Raw genomic sequence first — 23,039 nt, forward strand, 5'->3', positions numbered from 1 at the left:
TGTGTGTGTGTGTGTGTGTGTGTGTGTGTGTGTGTGTGTGTGTGTGTAGTTTTATTAGTGTGGGAAGCTCTTGGTGAGGAAACACCTTCTGTCAAAGCAGAGTTGCCTGGGGAATACTGACTGAGAGGTTAAGAGACCCTTGGTTGCCCATATAATCTCTGTGAGTCAGAGGCAGATCTCCCTGACTCCCAAGATAGCCCTTCATCCACCACCTCAGGCTGTATCTCTACAGTTGCTTAATTATTAAATTTGTTGGAAGGTAAAGAATGGGTTTCACCTACCAGTCTCCTCTCTTGCTCTAAGAGAAAATCTTTACTCAATCACTCAATACTAATAACTCACACTTGTATTACATTTTAAAGATTTACAAAGTTCTTTCAGCATAACGTCCTTGTAAGTATTGTCATGCCCATTACAGGAAAGAAAACTGTGACCCAGAGAAAGAAAGTAATTGGTTCAAAGTTATATGGTTAGTAAACAGAACAGGGATTGAGCCCAATTACTGTCTCTTTCTAAAGCCAATGCTCTGTCCATTAAACCATACTGGTTCATAACATAACATTTATATAGTGCTTTAAGATTTGCAAAGAAATTTATAAGCATTTACTTATTTTATCCCAACAACCCTGAAGGGAGGTCCTATTATTTTCCTCATTATGAAGAAATTGAGGTAGACAGAAGTTAAGTGCCTTGCCCAGGGACACACAAGTATCTGAAGCTAGATTTGAACTCAGGTCTTCCTGACTCTAGACCAGCTCTCCATCCCACTTTAACACCTAGCCAAGCTGTGTTACACCAAATATCTATTGAAGTTCTACTATGTGGGTCCATTGTGAAGGTGGTGACCTGAGAGCAGGAAGGGGGCATTCCGAAGGCCATACAAAATGTTGAGTGTGTCTTAATCTTCTTCCTTGGAGGACAAAGCTTGATAGGACACAGTGGAGGGACGGAAGGCTAGTAGTGGATTCTCCTTCCTAACAATTCTCCCCAGACAGTCAGTCATTTGTCCATATACAGCCCCTAGACCTAAACTAGATTCTTTTATCTATATACCATCTCTCACACACATAAGCAGCAGAATGGCCTGGCCTAGAAGGCTAGATTGAGGGTTAGGAAGGCTTTGGTTCATTTCACACTTCTGACACTTGCTAGTTATGTTTACCAGAGGTACTTCTCTAAAGGAATGAGAAATAGATGGATTGGTAGAAGGAGTTCCCATGCCAAGGAAATCATGGCTCCATGATGAAATGACAAAGGCAGGCACATATACACACTCGCCATCTTTTATTCACTGTCTTTCTTACCACCCCAGGTCTCAAATTAGCCAAAAGGAGTGAAGAAATCCAGGATATCATGACTCACCAAGGAGTTGTGATGTGCCAATTGAAAAAGAGTGCTTTAGAGATCATTATGTATGCCACGTACCCCCATACTAGTTGGGTCCTGGATCTCAAGGAACAGAAACAGTTATAGCTGCTTTTAACATTATAAATAATGCACAAATCACCAAGGTCCACATACATACACACATATACAAGATACAAGGAGACATGTGTTGCCCATTCTCTGCCTCCTTTGGCTCCCAATCATATACTGATTTTGGCATATGAATCCACCCAGGAAATCAGCTTTGTCCAGAACTCTTGATCAATTTGGAGTGGTCTGAAGTGGGTAGGACTCTGTGTGTGTGTTTTTTTTTGTTGTTTTTGCTTTTTCTTTTGGAAGGGGGGAGGGTGGGGCAATTGGGGTTAAGTGATTTGCCCAAGGTCACACGGCTAGTTTTGTGTATGTGTGTGTGTGTGTGTGTATGTGTCAAGTGTCTGAGGCTGAATTCGAACCCAGATCCTCCTGACTCTATTCACTGCACCTCTGCCTGTGTGTGTATTTTTATTGTAAGGTGACAAAGGAAAGCAGGAGCCTTTTTCCAATTCATTCATCCAGGACAAGGAGAGCCCAGGCCCTATGCAATCATCATGAGTAGGTTAGATAAATATAAACACAGTTTAGTAGAATTTCTTTAGGGTCAAGGGCTGTATTCCTGGGTCCATCAATCACTCTTGATTAAATGTCTACCTCCTCATCTATAAAAACAAGCTGTTAGATTAGGTGACCTCTGAGGTCCATTCCAGCCCTAAATCCAAAAAAAGAGAGAATCGTAGGTTGGGGGAAGGGGGATTAAAAAGGTGCCTCAAGTAGGAAGTAGCACCTGAGTTGGGCTCTGAAAGAAGAGATTCTAGGAGGTAAGAGGTGAGAGATGAGAAGAGAGTGCGTTTCAGTAAACAGCTATGCAAAAGCAAAGTATCCCAAAGAGGTTCCGTGGTAAAAATGCTTAGAAGAGACAGAACCAGCGCCTGCACTCAAGTGTTCTAGCTCTAAGCCTGGCACCATTTACATTACACTCTGACGATAAGATAAGCAAAGTCATTCATGGATTGAAGAGAGAATCATCCCTAGAGATGACTAATCAGTTTTCCCTCAGGTATCACCCAATCCAAACAATTTTCTATTAAGTCAGTTTCAAAGGTTCTAGTAGGTGCACCCCAAGATTTCAAGACAAAGTCCATGTAACACCTGAGTCCCCCAGCCCCTACCTCTGCCATGCCAGGAAATAGAAGGGGATAGATGGTCTTATTTCTGGGCCGGATCAATAAGCCTTGATTTTAGACCTACTATGTGCTGGGCTATATGATCATTTAGGCTGCTCATGGAAAGCAAATGTTCCCTAGGCATGAGGAATCAAGACTCTCTGGGCTCTACTCTGGAGTCTCTGAGTTTCTCTAATGTGGCCCTCAGGGTACCTTTTCTCTCCTCACCTCCCCTTTTCAGCTTCCTTTTATATATAGTCTTCTCTTATTAGAATATAAGCTCCTTGGGGGCAGGCACTGTCTTTCTATTTTTATCTGCATTTCCAGCACTTAGCACAGCCCACAGCATAGTAAACTCTTCGTAAATGCTTTTTTGACACAGAATAGTTTACTGGGCTGTTCCCCTGCGCGTGACTTGCAGCAGGGGCTCCTTCTCCAGTGCCCAGAGACCCCAGGCTAGAAAGCAGTGTGGTTCCCTGACACCTGCCCTAGACAGTTCAGCCATCATGCCTGAGAAATTCACAGTTCTCCAAGAATATGAAAACAATAGCTATTGCTTTGGAGGAGCTCGGTTTGTACGCACCAGCCAATAGTGTTCAGGATTCCTCAGCTACATCTTGGCTCCTGCTAGAATCCGAAAGAGAGAGCATCCTTTCCATCTGGTCCTCTGATGTCTCAGCCAGGCTATGTGTGCAGGGCTGCACTGGAGCCATCTCAAGCTGCTTCAAGACAACTAACTGCTTGTTAAATTTTTAATGTGAGCTTTCGCACCTCGGAAATCAGCAGACATGGCAAATCAGGGCTTGATTTATTGTTTTGTTGACTGTCTTGACTTGAGAAAGTTATGGGAAAAAATGTGAATGATGCAGATTAAACCTGAAGCTGGGTCATGTGTATATTTCTCCCCTAGATGGACAGTTGTTAAACATTTATCAATATACCACTGACCGTTACCTTCCCAGTTAACTTCTGCTACTCCACAGAACAGGATCTGAGCCTTCCCCGGCTTCTCCCTAAACAACCCCTACTTTGCTCTTAACTCTCTCAAATCCCAGGGGTGCTGGGAAGAGGTTTGCTCCAGCTTCCGTATGTATGGTGGCCTGCTATATGGGGAAAACTGGGTGATGTAGAGAAAAGAGGCCTGGAGTCAGGAAAACTTGTGGAAAAATCCCATCTCAGACACTTACTAGCTGTGTGACTCTGGGCAAGTCACTTAACCCTATTTGCCTGTTTCCTCATCTGTCAAAACGGCTGGAGAAGGAAATGGTAAACCACTCTGGTATCTTTGTCAAGAAAACCCCAAATAGGGCCACAAAGAGTCAGACACACCTGAGGTAACTGAACAACAACACATACTCTACACTCTGACCACACAGTGTGCTTGTTATTTCCTGTTTATGTGAGCAGATAGCTCTGCCCAGAGGAGTAGAGACAGAATATCAAGACTACCCCCCGTTCATGAACTATCAACTCTTTATTTACAATTTAATAAAACATACATGCAACACACCACAGGACTACAAGGTGACAACTCTCCTCCCCTCTGCACCTACCAAAACCCCCCTCCCCCCTTTAAAGAGGAAAGTCCATCCCGCTAGAAAATTCCCAAGAATTCCGAAGACTGAATGACCAAAGGCCTTGGGATGAGTCCATTCCACTAAGTTTCTCATCAATGAAAACCAGTTCCAACCTAGGAGAGGGGACAGGGAGGTCAGAAGACACTGTAGGCTGAGGGTTGAATCCTGGAGATTAGAGGTTCACAGCTGATTATTATTGTAGAAGTGAGCTGGGTTCTGCTATAAACCAAAGACTTTATGAAGAGTGAATTAATTCCCTGCTCCTTCCCCATTCATCCTAGTAATTAGGACAAGCCATAGAGGAGAAAACACTGGAGCAATTAAACCATTTCTGGCCTTATTCATAATCTCTCCCACCAGAAACCAAAATGAGTTTATTTTCTAACTCATCCAAATGACCTCTCCAGCAGACCCATCCAGCAGACCCCTTGACTGCTTGGTTTTTGCTTTCTTCTTCTTCCATACATTATGATGTCGCTTTACAGATGTGTTCTGGGTTTCACGTATGTGCCTTGTCTCTCCAGCTACAAGTCAGATCCCATTTTCATGAACTCCAGGCACTACTAGTTCAGTAATTTTCCTGGAAATCAGTAATTAGGTATGTTGGATATTTCTTGAAACAGTAGGTAGTCTGGGAAAAGTTGGAAGTCTGGTCTAGTTACTAGTTCCCTCTAAGTCAACATTGCCAGCTGAAATGCAATGGTACCATGTTTGTTTGACCTGTAGAGTGTAAGCTCTTCTAGGCCAGAGGATGTATCTCTACTACTTCTGCGGTCTTCCTCATAGCGACCAGGACATAACTCTCTACACAGTAGGCACTCGACCTATGTTGACAGATTGGCTAAAGAAAGTCCTATGATAAGTGAATTTATTATTGGAGATTGGGTAGGGAATGGACCTGTGATTTAATTGGTTATGGGCCCTGGGCTATGACACATAGTATGTATCAGAGATGAGATTTGAATCCAGTTTTTCTTTTATTCACTAATGAGTCTAAAGCCCAAAATGTGTCAATCACTGCAGCAACTTCTGTTTTTTTGTTTGTGGTTTTTCTGGGTAGCCAAGACCATTTGGGTCAGCACTGCTCTTTTCAGACTCCTTAATATGGCATTTTGAAGCTACCTCTGGGCAGTGCCTTAGCACCTGAAATCTCTAGCTTCTGTAACTGGAGAATTATATTCACCTAGATCAAGAGTGGGGAACCTTCGAGCTCAAGGCCACATGTGGCCCTCTAGGTCCTCAAGTGCAGCCCTTCTGTGAAGTTTGGATTCAGTCACAGGGCCACACTTGAGGACCTAGAGGGCCACATGTGGCCTTGAGGCCACAGGTTCCCTACCCCGATCTAGATTAAAGAAGGCTGAAGGGGGGGGTTATGGAATCCCAGAGCTGAAAGGGGGCTTAGAGGTGGTCTAGTTCAACTTTCACCTAATCAAAAATTCCTTCTATGATATCATGATCTACCCTCCTTCATTTGAAGATCTCTAGGGAGAGCTCACTTTGGGGTGGTTCTAATTATTAAAAAGTTTTGATTTTCCCTGAGTCTAAAACTACCTCTCTGTAATTTCCACCCATTAGATTTGCCCTCTGGGGCCAAGGTGAACAGATCCAATCCCTCTCCCATATGATAATACCTTCAATGTTCCCTCTAAATCTGGGCTTCCTAACCTGGGTTTGGAGTTTAAAAAAGAGCATGTATATGTAATATATATTTATATGTGTATATAGATACACATATATAACTGAATTTTAATTTAATTGGCTTTCTTTGTAATTCCCTGTGTTTTCTTTTATGCATTTAAAAATAAGACTCTGATGAGTCCACAGGCTTCACCAGGTGGCCAAAGGGATCCAAGACACACACAAAAAGTTAAGAACCCCTGCTCTAAGTCTTCCCTCCTCCAAACTAATCAACCTGAGTTTCTTTAACCAATCCATGTAAGGCTTGATCATCCTTTGGATGCTCTTCATTTTGTCAATGTTCTTCTTCAAACATGGTGCTTGGAAAGGACCACGATGCTTCAGAATTGGTCTGATCAGAGCAGAGGAAAACAGGACTATCACCTCCCTTATTCAGGCCTTGGTGATTGTCCTCAATCTGTGAAGGATGGTTCTTAGAGGATCATTGGGGTAGCCTCTATCTCAACAGAGAGTAGGGCTAGAGGAAGTGAACTTTCATTACATCAAGAGGGACTTAGTTTAGACATTAGAAAGAACTTCTGGTAATAAGAGTGAATAGACATTGCATGACTAGATCCTGGATTTCCCCTGTGCCTAGAAGAAAAAGAGATCTTGAGAATATCCATGGGTCTAATGCTTCCTAATTCAGATTTCTAGGTAAGACTGAGAATCAAATAGATAGATTTTGTTGGGTTCTAATGATGTGGTCCATACTTAGAATCAGCTGCTTAGGGGACCAAGAACTCTGACTACCATGTACTTGACACCTCTGTCCACCCAGTTAGCTTTGCTCTGCTCTATGGTGGTTAGCCCACTGTCTCACAAATATGTGCCTTTAGTTATAAGGACTGGACAAGTGAGTGTGGGACAGAAAAGGGCAGATTTTAACTAAATTTAGAAGAAAAATGAACTCAAAAACACATGCTCACCAGAGATGCTGAGTTAGTAGCATCATATTTGTGCCTGAAGGACCTCACGGGATCATTGTACACTCACTAAAAGCTATTGAAATGTAAGCTCCCAGAGGGCAGGGACCAGGTCTTCCCCAGCCATTCTGTATAGACAAACAAGCACTTACTGAGTGCACTTTGATGAGAGGACACTGTGATTTAGAGATGGAGGGCGGCAAGAAGACCCTATTACCTAACCCAGCCATAAACTTTACCAAGGCATATGTCTATCTCTCTCCCACCGAAGAAACAGAAAAACAAAGAAAGTAAGTAAATTTTCATCTTTTCCTCCTCCCTTCCCCCCAAGTTGGTACTAAATTATCATCTTTCTTAGCACAGAGAAGTTAACTGATGAGTTATCTCTTCCTCTCCTGTAGATATTGCCAATAGTTCAATCTACTTTTATCATGGTGGTGCAGTATCTCTTGGCGACAGTAGAGGTCACTCTTAGCATTGCCATCCATTGTAAATGGCTGTGAGAAGATGAAGCAAGTAGGGTGTCTGGAGTTGTGGGCTGGCTATGTTGGTGCCATTGAGCAGTCCAATGCTTCATTAAGCCCAGTGGGTCTCAAACACTCTCCAGTCATTTTCTTTTCATAGTTGGAACATCCAGGCTCAGAACCTCTGACAACATCTGGCCCACTCTTGTTTTCCCCATCACCAGTTTTAAATAATTCTCTCCTTTCCCCCACCTTCCAGGGCATAGTCCACAGGCAGATAGGGAAACTGTGCCATCACCTAGGGTACACTAAACATTAATGAATGATCCTTGCTCCCCATCAATGGACTCTGGCTCCACACACCGTCCTTTCCTTCGAGTGACTCTTCGGTTACGGTGAAATTTGGCATAGCAGCGGAGCCCTGTGCAAAGTAAATAACAGAAGAGTAAAGGAGGTGGCCATCTGTCCTGGGGGAAGAGAGAGGCTCTTTGTGTGCACACACAGTGTTTAAGTATGCACACACATGTATATTCTCAATGGCTTTTAAAGTCTATTCTACCTCAAAATCTAGGATCCTATGAGTTCCCCTACAGACAAGTTCTTTGCACTGGGATATACATCTGTTCTCTCCAAAGATATTAATGATTTCTTAATTGCCAAATCTTATGGCCTTTTCTCAGTCTTCATCCTTCTTGACTTCTCTGCAGCCTTGTCAATCACCGTCTTCTCCTTGACATTCTCTTCTCTCTAGGCTTCCGTGCCATGACTCTCTCCTGGTTACCTTACTTAGTCTCAGTCTCTTTTGCTGATCTTCACCCAGGTCCCATTCAATAACTGAGTGTCTCATAGGGCTCTATCCCAGGCCCTCTCCAAGTCTTCTCCCTCCATACTGTTTAATTTGGTGATCTCATCTTTTCCCATGAATTTAATTACCATCTCCATGCTGATGATTCTCAGATCTACTTATCCAGACTTAACCTCTCTGCTGACCTCCACTCTTGCATCTTCAACTGCCCATTAGACATCTCTAACTGGATGTCCTGTAGACATATTAAGCTCAGCAAGTCCAAATCTTTCCCCCTAAACCTTCCCCTCTTCCATGTTGAGGGTACCACCATCCTCCAGTCATCCACACTTATGACCTAGGTATCATCTTTGACTCCTCATTCTCTCTGGTCCTCCATATCCAATCTGTTGACAGGGCCTGTCTATTTTGTTTTTGCAACATCTCTCTCATATGGCCTCTTGTCTTCTCTGACCCTTCCACCATCTTGGTGTAGGGGCTCATCACCTCATATCTGGACTACTGCAAGCGTCTGCTGGTTGCTCTCCCTGTTCCAAGTGTCTCCCTACTCCAGTCGATGTTTCACTCAGCTGCCAAAGTGATCTTCCTAATTACAGGTCACGCCCCTCCTCACCCCACACACCTCCATTCAGTCAACTCCAATGGTTCTCTATCACCTCCAGGATCAAATATAAAATTCTCTGGCATTCAAAGCCCTTCATAGTTTGCACCTGTCCCATCTCCAGTCTTCTTATACCTTACCTCCACCTCCCCTGCCATGTACTCTTCAATCCAGGGACACCTGGATTGGGACACAAAACACACCATCCTCCAACTCTGGGCATTTTCACCGTCTGTCTGCCATGCCACCAGTGCTCTCCCTCCTCGTCTCTGCCTTCCCTTCTCAGCTTCCCTGGTTTCCTTAAAATCTCAGTCTAAATCCCAGCATCTATAGGAAGTCTTTCCTGACTCCCGCTTAAATTCTAATGCTTTCCTCTCTTGCTTACCTCCAATTTATCCTGTTTGGAGCTTATCTGTATGTGGTTGTTTTCTGTCGTCTCTCCCATTAGACCATGAGTTCACTGAGAGCAGAGACTGTCTATCGTTTTTCATTGTATCACCAACCTCCTTAGCACAGTGCTTGGCACATAGTAAGCACTTAAATGCTTGCTGACTGACTGACTGATGTGTAGTATCTATTTACTCATACTGTCAATGAAAACAAATGCCTCTTTTTTTCCTGCCCTGGCCACTAAATGTCTTTTCTATTTTTCTGACTTCTACTCTCTGACTTAAAAATAAGGTTCCTATACTCAGGTGCATGAGAGATTATTCACAAATAGCTAGGAATTCACCTGCCTTTTCATGGATTGCTATTTAGGGGTGATGTAGATTGATTTCTCAGAGTCAACCTGCTTTTCCTCCTTATGACGTTATTATGACAGACCCTCAGGGAAACTACTTCAGGTTTTAGCATATGATTTAGCTCTCTCAAAGATTAGTATCCTGCATTAATTTTTTTTCTTGAAATATAACTCCACTTTGGCAAAGAATTGGAAATTGAGGGGATGACTACCAAGCAGGGAATGACTGAGTAAGTTGTGGTATATGATTGTGATGGACTACCATTGTGCTATAAGAAATAACAAGCAGGATGCTCTCAGAAAAACCGGAGAAAACTTACATGAACTGATGCAAAGTGATATGAGCAGAACCAGGAGAATGCTATATATAGTATCAAATATTGTACAATGATCAACTGTGAATGACTTAGCTATTCTCAGAAATACAATAACCTAGGATATTTCCAAAGGGCTTATGATGAAAATGCAAGCCATCTCCAGAGAAAGAACTGATGAAGTATGAATGCAGACCGATGCATACTTTTTTTTACTTTCCTTATTGTTGCTGTTTTGGTTTCTTAAACAAAAGGATTAATATGGAAAAATGTTTTGCATGGCTGCACAAGTATAACCTATATCAAATTACTTGTCATTTCAATGAGGGGGTAGGAGAGGGAGAGAGAGAGAGAATTTGGAACTCAAAATTTTAAAAAATTAATGCTAAAATTGTTTTTACATGTAGTTAGGAAAAAAAATAAAATCTTAAATGAAAAGAAATAACAACAAAAAGAAACATGACCCCACTCCTAGGGAGGAGGCAGGGGCTGAGGTCTCTTGGGACTGACTTCAGAGGGATTAACTGAGCAGATGGAGCCTTGGAAGCAGGCAGGTGGCTTGAGCACTCCAATACAGCCTTTCTGGGCACCCTACATACAAGAGGAGGTAGAAACACCTGCAACCTGCAGGCTCTGCTTTGATCTCCTCTGTTGCTGTTGCTTCCAAATAGACAACAACAGGGTGGGCCTTTTACACCAGTAGAATGGTGCTGATCACTCTTTATAATAGGAATAACAAGTATAATAGCTGGAAATGATAATGATGATAGCTAATATTTACATAATGCCTACTATGTGCTGGGGCACTGTACTAAATATCTCATTTGATTCTCATAACAACCCCTGGGAGGTAGGTGCTATTAGTATCCCCATTTTACAAATATGGAAACTGAGGCAAACAGTTTGTGACCTGCTCAGGGTTACACTAAGTCCCTGCCTCCTCCCTGGGGGAAATGGGGTTATGTTTCAAGAAAAAAAAATAGTAGAAGGTACTAATCCTTGAGACAGCTAAGTCAAGCTAAACCTCAGGTTTTCATGAGGGTCTGTAACTAAGATAAGGAGGAAAAGCAGTAAGTGTAGCTGGGCAAATTTGAACTCAAGTCTTGCTGGGTCAGCTAGGTGTAGCAGTGAATAGAGCACTAGCACTGGACCCGAAGTCTGTAAGACCTGAGTTAAAATCCAGCCTCAGATACTTATTAGCTATATGACCCTGGATAAGTCACTTCATCCTGCTTGCCTCAGTTTTCCCTCTGTAAAATGAGCTGAAGAAGGAAATGGCAAACCACTCCAGTACCTCTGCAAAGAAAACCCCAAATGGGGTTACAGAGAGTTGGACACCATTGAAACAACTGAACAACATCCTAACTCCAGTCTCAGCATTCTACCCACTGAGCAACCTAGTTACAAAGGACATTAGATGGAGCTGATTCATTTATTACTATGATAACATTTAAAAAAAAAAACTAGATTTGTGACTTAATTTGTGTGGGGAACTCAAAGTGAGGAAACTCTCTCTACCAATGCCATTTCTTCTACATCTCATTAGTCCCTCATAACAACCCTATGAGGAAGCTGCTGTTATGATCTCCATTTTTCAGGTGAGGAAATGGGGCCCAGAGAATGGAAGTGACTTGCTCAGGGTCATACAGGCTAGCAAGTGACAGAGTCAGGATTCATACTCAGGTCTTCCTGACTCCAAGTCTATCCACTTTCCCATGCACTCTGATAACAACAGATAAATCTGAACAAAGTTGATTTATGTGTTCATGGATTGAGATGGGAAGGGTGGTGAGAATCATGTTTTGACCCTTCATGGCTCTGGGGTTTCTTTTTTGTATTGAAGGAGGATGAGATTTCTCCACCCCTTAGAATGATCTTTCTTGGTCAAAGCATGCAGCACACACCCACTTTGGGTTGTTCTGCCTTTGGGGGACAACCCTCCTGGAACTCAGCAAGGCTGGTCCTTGGAGAATTATCTCTCATTGGAGCCAGACTCCAGCCTTTCCAGACCTTACCAGAGAGTGTAAACGGGGCAAGTAGAGCCTTCAAGAACTCAGGGTCACCTGTGTACCATAACAAGGCCAAGGAAAACTTCTCAAACATGGGACAGCTAAAGGGAGAGCTAGGAAATACTATGGGGGTCCCAAGAAGGGGTGGCAGCTGACTTTCCTGATAAACCAAATACCTCCAACTTCTGTTCTAAGGGGACACAGGTTTTGGCATTCCCCACCCCCAAATACAATATTCAGAAGTGTTTAGCCTGGCTCCATTCTTGACCCCCCACAGCATCCTCCGACAGCTAGTTCACTCGGGAACTAGGTTCAAGTGGGAAATCATTTTTGTTGAATTCCTCCCAGTTCTTTGAAGCCCAGCTGCTACCCTCCAGGAAGCCTCCTGTCATCATCCCAAGGAATCACTGACCTCTTGGACCTCACATAGCTGTTTATTTGGTAATGTTATGCTTTTAGAGTACATTAAAGTTTTAAAAAACACTTTACATCTATTTTTAAATTGTTTTTTCTAAATTTAAAAACACTTGAAATCTATTATCTCATTGGGATCCCCACATCTGAGTGAGTTTAGGACACATTTTACAAATGAGGAATAAGGGAAATAGAGGTACTTAGTAATAAGAATTAATGATAATTAGCATTTATATAGCACTTGAAGGTTTACCCAGAGCTTTACAATTATTTTCTAATTTTATTCTCACGACCACTTTGGGAGTCAGGGGCTCTTATTATTCTCATTTTATAATTGGGGAAACAGGTTAAGTGACTTGCCCAGGGACATACCTCTAGTAAGAGTATGAAGCAGGATTTGCACTCAGGTCTCCTTGACCCCAGTCTACTGAACTACCTACCTGTTAGTATTATCTCACTAGAAGCTTATAACTGAATGAGTTAAGAAATAATTTTACAAATGAGGAATCTGAGAATCAGATAGGAATAATAATAATAATAAATAATGTAAAAATGCTGTAAAGTTTACAAAGTGCTTTACATCAGTTATCTTGTTTAATCTTTAGAACAACCTTCTGAGGTAGGTGTTATTATGACCTTCAACTTAAAGATGAGAAAACTGAGGGGTCATACAGCTAATAATTGGTAAAGACGGCATTTGAACCCAGATCTTTCTAACTTCCAAGTCTACCAACCTACCAACTGACCAATCAACAAGCCTTCATTAAATGTCTACATGAGCCAGGCATTGGGGGTACAGAGATAAAAACGAAGCCATCTCTGCTCTCAAGAATCTTATGTTCTAGTAGGAAAAACATGTACAAACAGAGCTAAATGTTAAATCTATTTGCTCTACCACAACACCTCCCAAAGTCTTGGTTATGAGAAAGCAGGATGAGAAATAAGGCCTCCTGGTTCTGTCCCCACCTTACGCCAAAGGGAGCAGCAAAGAGAGAAGGCTAGGCTAGAGAGAACTTACCTTCCATGCACATGCAGTCATCGAAACACTTGTTATTAAGGCCCCGGTTATGAGGTTTGCAGAGATGTTCCCGTAAGTCACAGCAGGACCCTGCCAAGATATCAAGTGTGGTCAGAGGCGCCAGGCAGGACGCCTCTCCCTGCTCTCCCCCGAGGGACTGTCCCCCTTTAAAGAGGATCCATCATCTCCATGTCCAGGAGGCAGCCCCGGAAGAGAGGAGTGCATGGGCCAGCTGGTCCGGAGAGGCACCATGCCGGGCTCACTGATGGATGTCACCAGAGGCTCCCTCCAGGGAGGACCAAGATATCCAGCTGCCGGAAGCTGCTTATTGATCACTGAGGAAGAACAAACCGCACATGACCATCTCCAGGAGAGAACTGGCAGGCCCAGCAGAATCTGAGAATTTTATATCTGCGGAGGATCTCAGAGTACAACCCTCCTCAATTTAATAACAATAATAGTTAGCATTTACACAGGGCCTAAAAGTTTATAAAACACTTTATAAATGTGATCTCACTTTATCCTCACAACCCAGGGAGTTTGGTGCTATTATTATACCAATTTTACAAATGTGAAAACCAAGGCAGACAGAGGTGAAATGACTTGCCCAAGGTCACAGAGTTAGGAAGTGTCCAAGGCTAAATTTGAGCTCAGGTCTTCCTGACTCCAAGTCTGGTGCTCTGCAAAGAAACAGAGAGCCAAGACAGATAGCTAGAAGACATGTCTACCTTAAAAAACTGATATTTCAGCTGTGCTGATAGGACAGTCATGTTGTTTTTTAAGGCATCCTCAGAGGTTTGGGGCATCACAATTCCATACACATTAAGAGTGCTTTATTGTTTTTTTTTTTAATCAATTGGGGTTAAGTAACTTGCTCAAGGTTACACGGCCAGTTATTTCTGGGTTTGGTGCTGAGTGTCTGAGCTCGGGATTCGATCTCCAGGTCATCCCGACACTGGGGCCAGTGCTCTTACTCACTGTGCTACCTGGACGCCCCTGCTTTATTGTTTTAAAAATGTTTTCCTCTATTAGGCTCAGTTTTCTCATCTGTAAAATAGGGATAATAATAGCTCCTACCTTTGGGGTTATTGTGAAGATCAAATGAGATCACCTATGAGAAGGACATTGCAAAGAGTTATATAAACACTAGCTCGTATTAACAGAAGTGGAATGAATGGCCAGTCTCTGCCATCTCTGTGCCCTTGCTCACCCCTCTCCCATAACTAGTATATCTCTCTCTTCAACCACCAGCATCTCTTGAAGTCTCTGCCTTCCCTAAGGGTCCATCCAGGATCTCCCCATTTCCATGAAACCCTCTGATGCCCCATGCCCAAGCAAAAGCAAGCTTTCTCCCCTCAAATTTTGCATGCCATTGCCTCTCCCTTAATGGTGTGCCTTGGTGAGGGGAGGGAGAGAGGTGTAGCGACCTTCCCATAACTAGAGGTCTTCAAGTAGAGGCTGAACAGCCCCTTGGGACATTGTAAAGCGATTCTCGGTCAGGTAGGAATTGGACTCCGTGGCCCCGGGGGTCCCTTCTGACCCTAAGATCACTGTTAGCTCATCCTCCCTTGAATCATGGTTGATCTGGGGCTGGTCCTCTCCTGCTCCTTGTCCCTATCAGGTGATAAAGAGGCAGGGTCCGTGTCATAGCTAGCACTTCATCCCCAGACCATAGCAGACACTCAAAATAAATGGTAGTCGAATCGATCAAATTGGGCAAAAAGTGAAGGAAAAAAATCAGTCAACCAGCTATTTGGTTTCCATGACACCAAACCCTTTTTGAATCCTGCCCCACCCCCATCATGTGACAAGCAGGAACAATTTGTCACGGCAAACAGCTGTCAAATTTCCTTTGTGACAGGCTTGATAGCCACCATAGTCAAACAGGTGGTGGCATAAACACAGGCTTCATTCATCCCTCCCTGAAGATCCGTTGCCTGGGTGACGGGATGAGGACAGAATCTGGCCCCACTCAACAGGAAGTAGTCAGGAGAGAGAGGAAACCCAGACTCCAGGCAGAGGCCGACTCCAGTTTTGCCGTCCTCAGGGAGCATGGGCCTTCCTCAGTAGGCTTGAGAACCACCTCCCTCTTCCCCTCTCCACCCCCTTCCCTCTAGAAGATCCCCTGCAGTGATGGAGAGGGAGTACCTGGGACACAGTCCAGGTGATGGTCACAGGGTTCCTCTCTAGCCGCTGAGGTTTGGTTGCTGTAGCCTGGGCTTTTACTCTGATGTTTCTCTGAAGAGGAGAACATTCAGGGTCAGAAAGCTGATAGACAGATCCCTCTCTTCCCCCCCCCCTCCAGGTGGGCTGCTGCCCAGAGTGGGGTACTGGCATCCCCCAGTCCTGTGCCCGGCTCATCTTCAGGCTTGCCATGGAACTTGGGATTGTTAGGGCTGGCTGGAAGAACCCCAGAATGGCAGATTGTGAGACGTTGGTGGTCATCAAGGCCAATCGATATATGAAAGGATTCCCTGCATCACACACCCAGACCTTAGAGAAAGCCAGTTATAGAAGCAGAGGATTTAGGGCTGGGAGAATTCTTAGGGGTCAGGGTGTCCAACCATTTCATTTGACAGAGAAGGAAACTGAAGCCTAGACACATTCTTAGATGTTACAGGCCGTCTCTCCCTGCCTATAGCAGAGGGGAATCAGGGAGGTAGTTTATTAATCTCTAGGAGACTCAGAGAGGATTTTCTGTGATATGGCTAGAGAACGATATAGTATTAAGACTCTCGTGCTTCTGAAGTTAACATTTCTATGCAGTGAAAAGGTGGATTTTTTCCATTCAGAACTGTGGGCAACTTGGATCATTTACCTTAAATCAATCAAGCATTAAATGCCTGTGGAGGGGCAGATACTCGGTATATGGAGATAAAAGGGAAACTGTTCCTGCCCTCAAGGAGCTTACATTTTATCAGGGAAGTAGCAGGTCAACACACACACACATATGTATGTATGTATAAAAATAAATACAATACAGTTTGGGGGTGGAGGATGAAGAAACCGAGCTTTGAAGGAAATCAGAGATTCTAAGAGGTAAGAGTATGGAGGACGGTCATTCAAGCCTGTAACAAATGTGTGGAGAGCACAATTTCTATCAGTTTCAATATATTTCTGTACTAAATACTATATTGCACTACAGTTCCAAATAGCACTCTTTTTTTTTTTTTTTTAAAGCAATTGGGGTTAAGTAACTTGCTCAAGGTTACACGGCCAGTTATTATTTCTGGGTGTGGTGCTGAGTATCTGAGCCCGGATTTGATCCAGGTCATCTCAGCTCTTACTCGCTGAGCCACCTGGCTGCCCCTAAGCAATTGGGGTTAAGTAACTTGCTCAAGGTTACACGGCCAGGTGTTTCTGGGTGGGTGCTAAGTGTCTGAGCCCGGGATTCGATCTCCAGGTCTTCTCAACACTGGAGCCGGTGCTCTTACTCGCTGTGCTACCTGGCCGCCCCAAATAGCACTCTTTCTAGGCATCTAGGTGGTTTAGCAAATAGAGTATTAGGACGGGAATCAGAAAGATCCAAGTTCAAATCCTGCCTCAGATACTGCCTAGCTCTATGACTCTGCGCAAATCACTCCACCGCTGTCTGCCTTAGTTTCCCCATCTGTAAAATGGAGATAATAATAGCACCTACTTCCCGGGATCCAATGAGATAATGTTCGTAGAATGTTCTGCATTTTAAATTTTTATATAAATGCCAGGTTCACTTGGAGTATTAAAGAGGGAGGCTATGTCTTGAGTTATAGCTTGACCTCTTAAAGATTGGACTTTGAGGTCTTTTACAGACAGATTTCAACAGTCAGTGTATAAAACATTTTAAAATGAGCCATAGAAACAAGTTAGAAAGTATTGAAGATGGAGGCACTATTTGTTACTTATTTCAAGGTCTGAATCATTTTGTAGGACTGTGACAGGTGGTGGAGTGGAAAGAACAGTAGATTTGGAGCAGGGTATCTGGGTTCGAATCCTGGTTCTGTCACTTACAAATGACCTTGGGGAAGTCACTTCCCTCTCTTGTCCTGGGTTTTCTCAACCTCCTAGGGTCTCAGCTTTCTCATCGGTAAAATAAGGGTGTCAGACTAGATGTCACCTGAGCTCTAAATCTTAAGAATGAATCTGAAAGATTAGCACACAGAAGATAGATCAGACTTATTCTGACTGGCCCCATGGAGCAGCAGGCAGAGGTTACAGGAAGAAGGTTTTCAGTTTGATATTAGGAAGAACCTTCCTCATTACTGGAGTGGATCCTTAGTGGCACAGGCTGCCTGCCCTCCAAGTAGCTTTTAGATGGCTTCTCCAATGGGAGTTTGGATGGCTACTTATCAGGGATTCTAGAGAGGGGATTCTTTTTCAAGTAGAGCCCAGATTCATGGCCTTTAAGGTTCTTTCCAACTTAGAGATTTTGTAATTCTGTGCATCAGATTCCCTCCTTCTAGCCCCAAGGCCTAGCAAGGGAAAAAAACACAGGTGAAGTTGAACCCGGGATGAGTCATGAGAAGGAAGAGAAGGAAAGATAAACCTTTCTTCTTAGCAGAGGGCCACATGTCAGGTTTTAAGTCTTCATAATCAGTCCAGTCAAACAAAGCCATGTCCAGAGTGGGCATCACATCTCCATCAGGCCTAATCTGAGCCTGGAGAAGACAAGGTAGAAAGATCAGTCAGCTATATTGGTTTAAAAAATCAGAATTGCTCTGAAAAGCCTAGACTTACATGGGTTGATGCAAAGTGAAATGTACCGTGTATAAAGTAACAGCAATATTGTAAGATTATCAGCTGGGAATGACTTAGCTTTTCTCAGCAATACAATAATGCATGACAACTCTGAAGGCCTTAGGATGAAAAATGCTATCCATCTCCAGAGAAAAAACTGATGGTGTCTGAATACAGATTGAAGCACACTTTTAAAAACTTTTCTTTATTTTTCTCCAGTGTTTTTGTCTGTGTCTTCTTTCACAACATGACTATTATGGACATGTTTTGCATGACAACACATATGTAACCTATATCAAATTGCTTGCCTTCTCAATGGGGGGTGGGGAGGGAGGAAGGGAGAGAATTTGGAACTCAAAGTTTTTTTTTAATTAATTTACTTTTAGTTGACAACATTCAATTTCCCAAGCTTTTGATGGAACTCAAAGTTTTAAAACAAATATTAAAAATTGTTTTTACATGTAATGGGAAAAATAAAATACCAAATTAAAAAAAAACAAAAAAATCATAATTAGAGAAACCAAGGGCTACAAAGGAGGGACCAGTGAATCATTTACTCTATTAATAAAGCATTTCAGATCAAGGTGCATCCTTTTCATTGACATGGTTCATTCTGGACCCCAAAAGTCACTTTGGTTCTAGAGTTTCTGCAGCCATAAGGAGTTGTTCATTGGTCAGGGTACCTGATGTATAAATGTACTAACACCACTGGATTATGCCAAAATGAATCATTCATTAGTATTTATGAGGAGTAGTCATGTCTCACTCCCTTCCTTTAGACTATGGGTTCTCAACATGTTTTTCCCTCATAGATCCCTTGGACAGTATCTGGTGAAGCCTCTTCACACAATGATGTTTTCATTTTTATTTTATTATTATTATTGCTTTTTGGAGGGCAATTGGGGTTAAGTAACTTGACCAAGGTTACATGGCTAGTTGTGTGTGTGTGTGTGTGTGTGTGTGTGTGTGTGTGTTAAGTGTCTGAGGCTGGAACCGAACTCTGGTCGTCCTGACTCGTGGGGCTGGTGCTTTACTCACTGTGCCACCTAGCCGCCCCAGAGTGATGTTTTTAAATAAAACACACAAGGATTACAAAAGAAAACAATTTACTTTGAAATATCTTGAAATTTTTAACAATCAGCTCAACCATATTGGAGCTGGTTCCAGCATACTCCTTTAATATGATCTAGACTGATCTATGTGACCTTTAGTAGGTCCCTTTAGTAAGGCCTCTTTGGGCCCCTTCTTTGATCAAAAAGGAGGAATGTTCTGATGGACTGAGAAGACCCAGGTTCTAGTCTTGGCTCTGTAACCAACTAGTGGTGTGACCTTGGGCAAGTCAATCCCTGCCTTTATTAATATTTTAATAAAATATAAAAGTACCCCAAGTCTTCAGACCCCAAATGATGAAATCTTGCTTTAGACTTTGATGAAGACAGCCCAGGGCTCTGAACCCAAGAGCACTGGGAATGGCAGGACTCCTACACCATTTAGCCTTACTGCCCAGTCAAGGAATCAACCCTTGAGGCAACTACTTCTACAGGCGTCATATTCCCCCGGCCTCCTCAGCTTCTGAAGCCCCGGAAGAGAAAGTTTTTGTCACCAAAATCCTTGGCAATGCTAAATGTCTCAATATCAAAAACAGGTATGGTTTTATCAGTGGGAATGCTGTTCAAGAAGAGATGTTGCTATTTGCTTTATCTTGTCTAGTTTGCATCATACAGATTTGTTTCATTTTGTCTTCGCCAGTAGATTGTAAGCTCCTTGAGGGCAGGGACTATCTTGGTCTCCTTTTGTATGCCCAGCACTTAGCACAGGGCCTGACACATAGTAAGGGCTTAAGAAATGTTTGTCCATTGATTCATTGATTGATTATTTTGCTGCTTCCCCCCAAGGACCATGGGAACTTCCCATCTGTCTTACAGTTGAAACCTATGTGTTTTTTTTCCTCCCAATTAGAACATGACCTCCTTGAGACACATTGGTCATCTAGCCCAACCTCTTCCTTTTACAGATGAGACTATCCAGTTCCATGCTCTCATTTGACAGAGAAGGAAACTGAGGTGTATAGAGACAGGAATTGACTTGCCCAAGGTCATACCACTAGTCGGAGTATTTCTCCTTCTTGGTCAAAGAAGGAGCCCAAAGAAGCAAGGGACTTACAAAAGGTCACACACATCATTCTAGATTATGTTAAAGGAGTGTGCTGGAGTCAGCTCCCACCTGCTTGAGTTGATTGTTTAATTTTCAGTGTGAACATTTACACTTCAGAAATCAGCAAATGTTACAAATTTGTGCATTTGAAAATGTACAAATACAATACAAGGGGCTTGATTTAGTGTTTTGTTGATTTCTAGACATAAGAAAATGACAGAGAAAATGCTAATGATGTAGATTAAACTTAAAAAAAATGCGTCTTGTGTACAAATTTTTGAGAGCTGGTTGTTAAACATTTACCAGCACACTCCTGGATCTAGAGCTCCCACCATATGAGCCAGACTGCCTTTGGATGCCCTATGGGCATTAGCCCTGCTGTAGCTCAGAATTCTTGAGTTCAAATGATCCACCAGCTTCAGCCTCCCCAGGGTCAGAGATTACAAGTATGGACTACAGCACTCAGCTTAATTCCTTTATTTTACACTTGTTGTTCAGTTGTGTTCAACTCTCCATGACCCCATTTGGGGTTTTCTTGGCATAGATACTGGAGGGATTTGCCATTTCCTTCTCCAGCTCATTTGACAGATGAGGAAACTGAGGCACACAGGGTGAAGTGACTTTCCCAGGGTCACGCAGCTAGTAAGTGTCTGAGGCCAGATATGAACTCAGGGCTTCTTGATCCCAGGCCCAGCTTTCTAATCACTGTGTACCCCACCACCCTCATTTTACAGAGAGGCTAAATGGCTTGCTTGAGGTTACATAACTTGTAAGCAGCAGAACCAGGGTTCAAACTCAGGTCCCATGATGAATTTTTTCCACTAGATCGATGTAAACGAAGCTTTCCTCTGCCTGACAGAGTCAGTCTCTTAATCTTTTAGGTAGAGAATAGTACAACAACCCTGAATTCTTCCTTAGGTTCCTGAGAAACGGAGACCCTGGAGTCCTGCCTTTCGCTTTCTGGGTCAGGGGAGTATGCTTTTCCCCAGGATCGGTTTCCCTTTCCTAACACTCTTCCCTTCCTCCTTCTAGGACAGAAGCCCCTTAAGAGTCTGGGAAAGCCTACGGATCCCTTCTTAGAATCATGTTTTTAAATGCATAAAATTCTGTATTTTATGATTATATTTATTATTTTATCTACATTTTGTTATTTTATTTATTCTATTATATATTATCTATATTTTATTATTATTATAGTGGAAACAAATTATGTTGAAATGCAATTATCAAAATAGATATTTTTTAAGGTTTACAGACTCCAGGTTAAAAACTCCTATTATATTCTATGTTGATGAGATCTGGTTTCTAACCCTGGTTCTGTTACTGACAAGTGGTGTGACCCTGGGCAAGTCCCTTCTCTCCTCCATACCTTGATTTCCTCCTCTCCTAGGCATTCTGGTGGTACAGTAGATAACCAGGAAGTCCTTGGTTCAACTCTAACCTCAGACATTCACTTAGCTGTGTGACCCTGTGCACTCTTAACCGCTGCCTGCCTCAGTTTCCTTATGTGCAAGATGGGGATAATAATAGCACTAGGATTCTTGTGAGAATAAAAATGAGATATTTGTAAAGTGCTTCATAAACTTCAAGCATGATAAAATGCTAGTCATTATTATTATTTTTTCCCTTTTTGGGGGAGGGCAATTGGGGTTAAGTGACTTGCCCAAGGTCACACAGCTAGTTTTTTGTGTTGTGTCTGAGGTCAAATTTGAACTCAGGTCCTCCTGACTCCAGGGCTGGTGCGCCACCTAGCTGCCCCCATTATTATTATTATTATTAAAATGAAGAGGTGTAACTGAATACTCTCTTGGGCACTACTATTTTGTGGGTCTCTGATTCCTTACCAGGGGCCTCGGGGATGTAACAGGCAGGACTGGCGATTCTTCAGTGGATGCCGCTGTCTCAAATGTGGTCAAGAACAGGATGGTGGGGGCCAGGCTAGTAGAAGATTCTTCCATTGGGCCATTGGGGGACAGGTCCTCGGAGAGTTCCACCTTCTTAATCAAAGAGCTGGGCTTTGGATCCAGACTTCTCCCTATCAAAGGGGACAGTGATAGTGGAATCATTTAAGGACTCTGTTTCCATGCCACAATGACCGGTCAGAGTCAATTAGACAACCTTCCTAGAGGCTGCAGACACTCAGGATCAGAACGGACCTCAGAGGAATCTAGATCAGCCCAGCCTAGAGAAATGATTCCCTCTATGGCTTCGACAATGAGTGGTCATCCAACCTGTTCTGATCTAGGCGAGGCACATGAAGTGATGGAGGGGAGGGAAAAGAAGGCTTTGGGGAAGGCTGCAGCACACACACACGCACATACACACACGTGTGCACACACACGCACACACACGCATGTCCCATGGACACTGGGGGCTCATAACTATATCTCTAGGTCTTTTTCTCAAGTGAAAAAGGTCTTTGGCTTCAACACCAAGACAATACAATTAGTGTGGAGAACCCAGCCTAAAAAACCCTAAAACTGTGAAGTGTCACAATGTGGAGGGATCTCAGCACAGAATGTCAGAGCTGGGAGGGCCCTTAGAACACAGTATGTCAAGGAATGTAAGAGAGATGTTCAGCATAATATAGTCTAACCCCCTCATTTTCCAGAAGAGAAAACTGAGTCCTAGAGAGATGACATGATTTGTCTAGGATTCCCCCTTCCCCTTGAGCCAGGAGCAAAGCCCACCTGTGCTGCAGCCCCCCAGCCACACTGCCCCTACTTTAGTTTTGTCCCACCTTAGTGTCCTCGACTTCTGTGATAGAATTATTATAGTTGACAGATGGAATAAATTAAATTAATAAGATAGGCAGAGAAAGATTGCAGAAGCAAAATTCCCTTCTCCCCAGAGCTTAGCACCATGGCTGGCACATAGTCAGCACTTAAACATTTGTGGCCTTCCTGAGCAGCCCAGCAGAGATGGTGGTGTGGATCCCGAGGCATCACCTGGGAGGTAGCTCACAGGTCATTTAGCCAAGCTGTCTTCTCTCCTTCCTTCCTTCCTTCCTTCCTTCCTTCCTTCCTTCCTTCCTTCC

General features: G+C 43.2%; 2 protein-coding genes across 7 annotated transcripts in view; one reads left to right on the forward strand and one right to left on the reverse strand.

Moving 5' to 3' along the window:
- MAD2L2 (mitotic arrest deficient 2 like 2) overlaps positions 1 to 23,039 on the forward strand; it is a 108,883-nt gene that overhangs the window by 36,809 nt on the left and 49,035 nt on the right. The gene's annotated exons all lie outside the window — the stretch shown is intronic.
- Positions 7,056 to 23,039, reverse strand: part of DRAXIN (dorsal inhibitory axon guidance protein) — a 39,492-nt gene continuing 23,508 nt past the window's right edge. Inside the window, exons 3-7 of the mRNA XM_069078280.1 lie at positions 21,847 to 22,037; positions 17,658 to 17,769; positions 15,281 to 15,370; positions 13,133 to 13,222; positions 7,056 to 7,650 (exon numbers count right to left, since the gene is read on the reverse strand). Coding sequence (XP_068934381.1) covers positions 7,538 to 7,650; positions 13,133 to 13,222; positions 15,281 to 15,370; positions 17,658 to 17,769; positions 21,847 to 22,037 — 596 coding nt within the window. The 3' untranslated portion in view covers positions 7,056 to 7,537. The remainder of the gene's footprint in view (positions 7,651 to 13,132; positions 13,223 to 15,280; positions 15,371 to 17,657; positions 17,770 to 21,846; positions 22,038 to 23,039) is intronic.

Source organism: Petaurus breviceps, unplaced genomic scaffold (genome assembly GCF_028583685.1).
Source record: "Petaurus breviceps papuanus isolate PSGF00001 unplaced genomic scaffold, PetGlider_PUasm1.0 91041, whole genome shotgun sequence".
Lineage (NCBI taxonomy): Eukaryota > Metazoa > Chordata > Mammalia > Diprotodontia > Petauridae > Petaurus > Petaurus breviceps.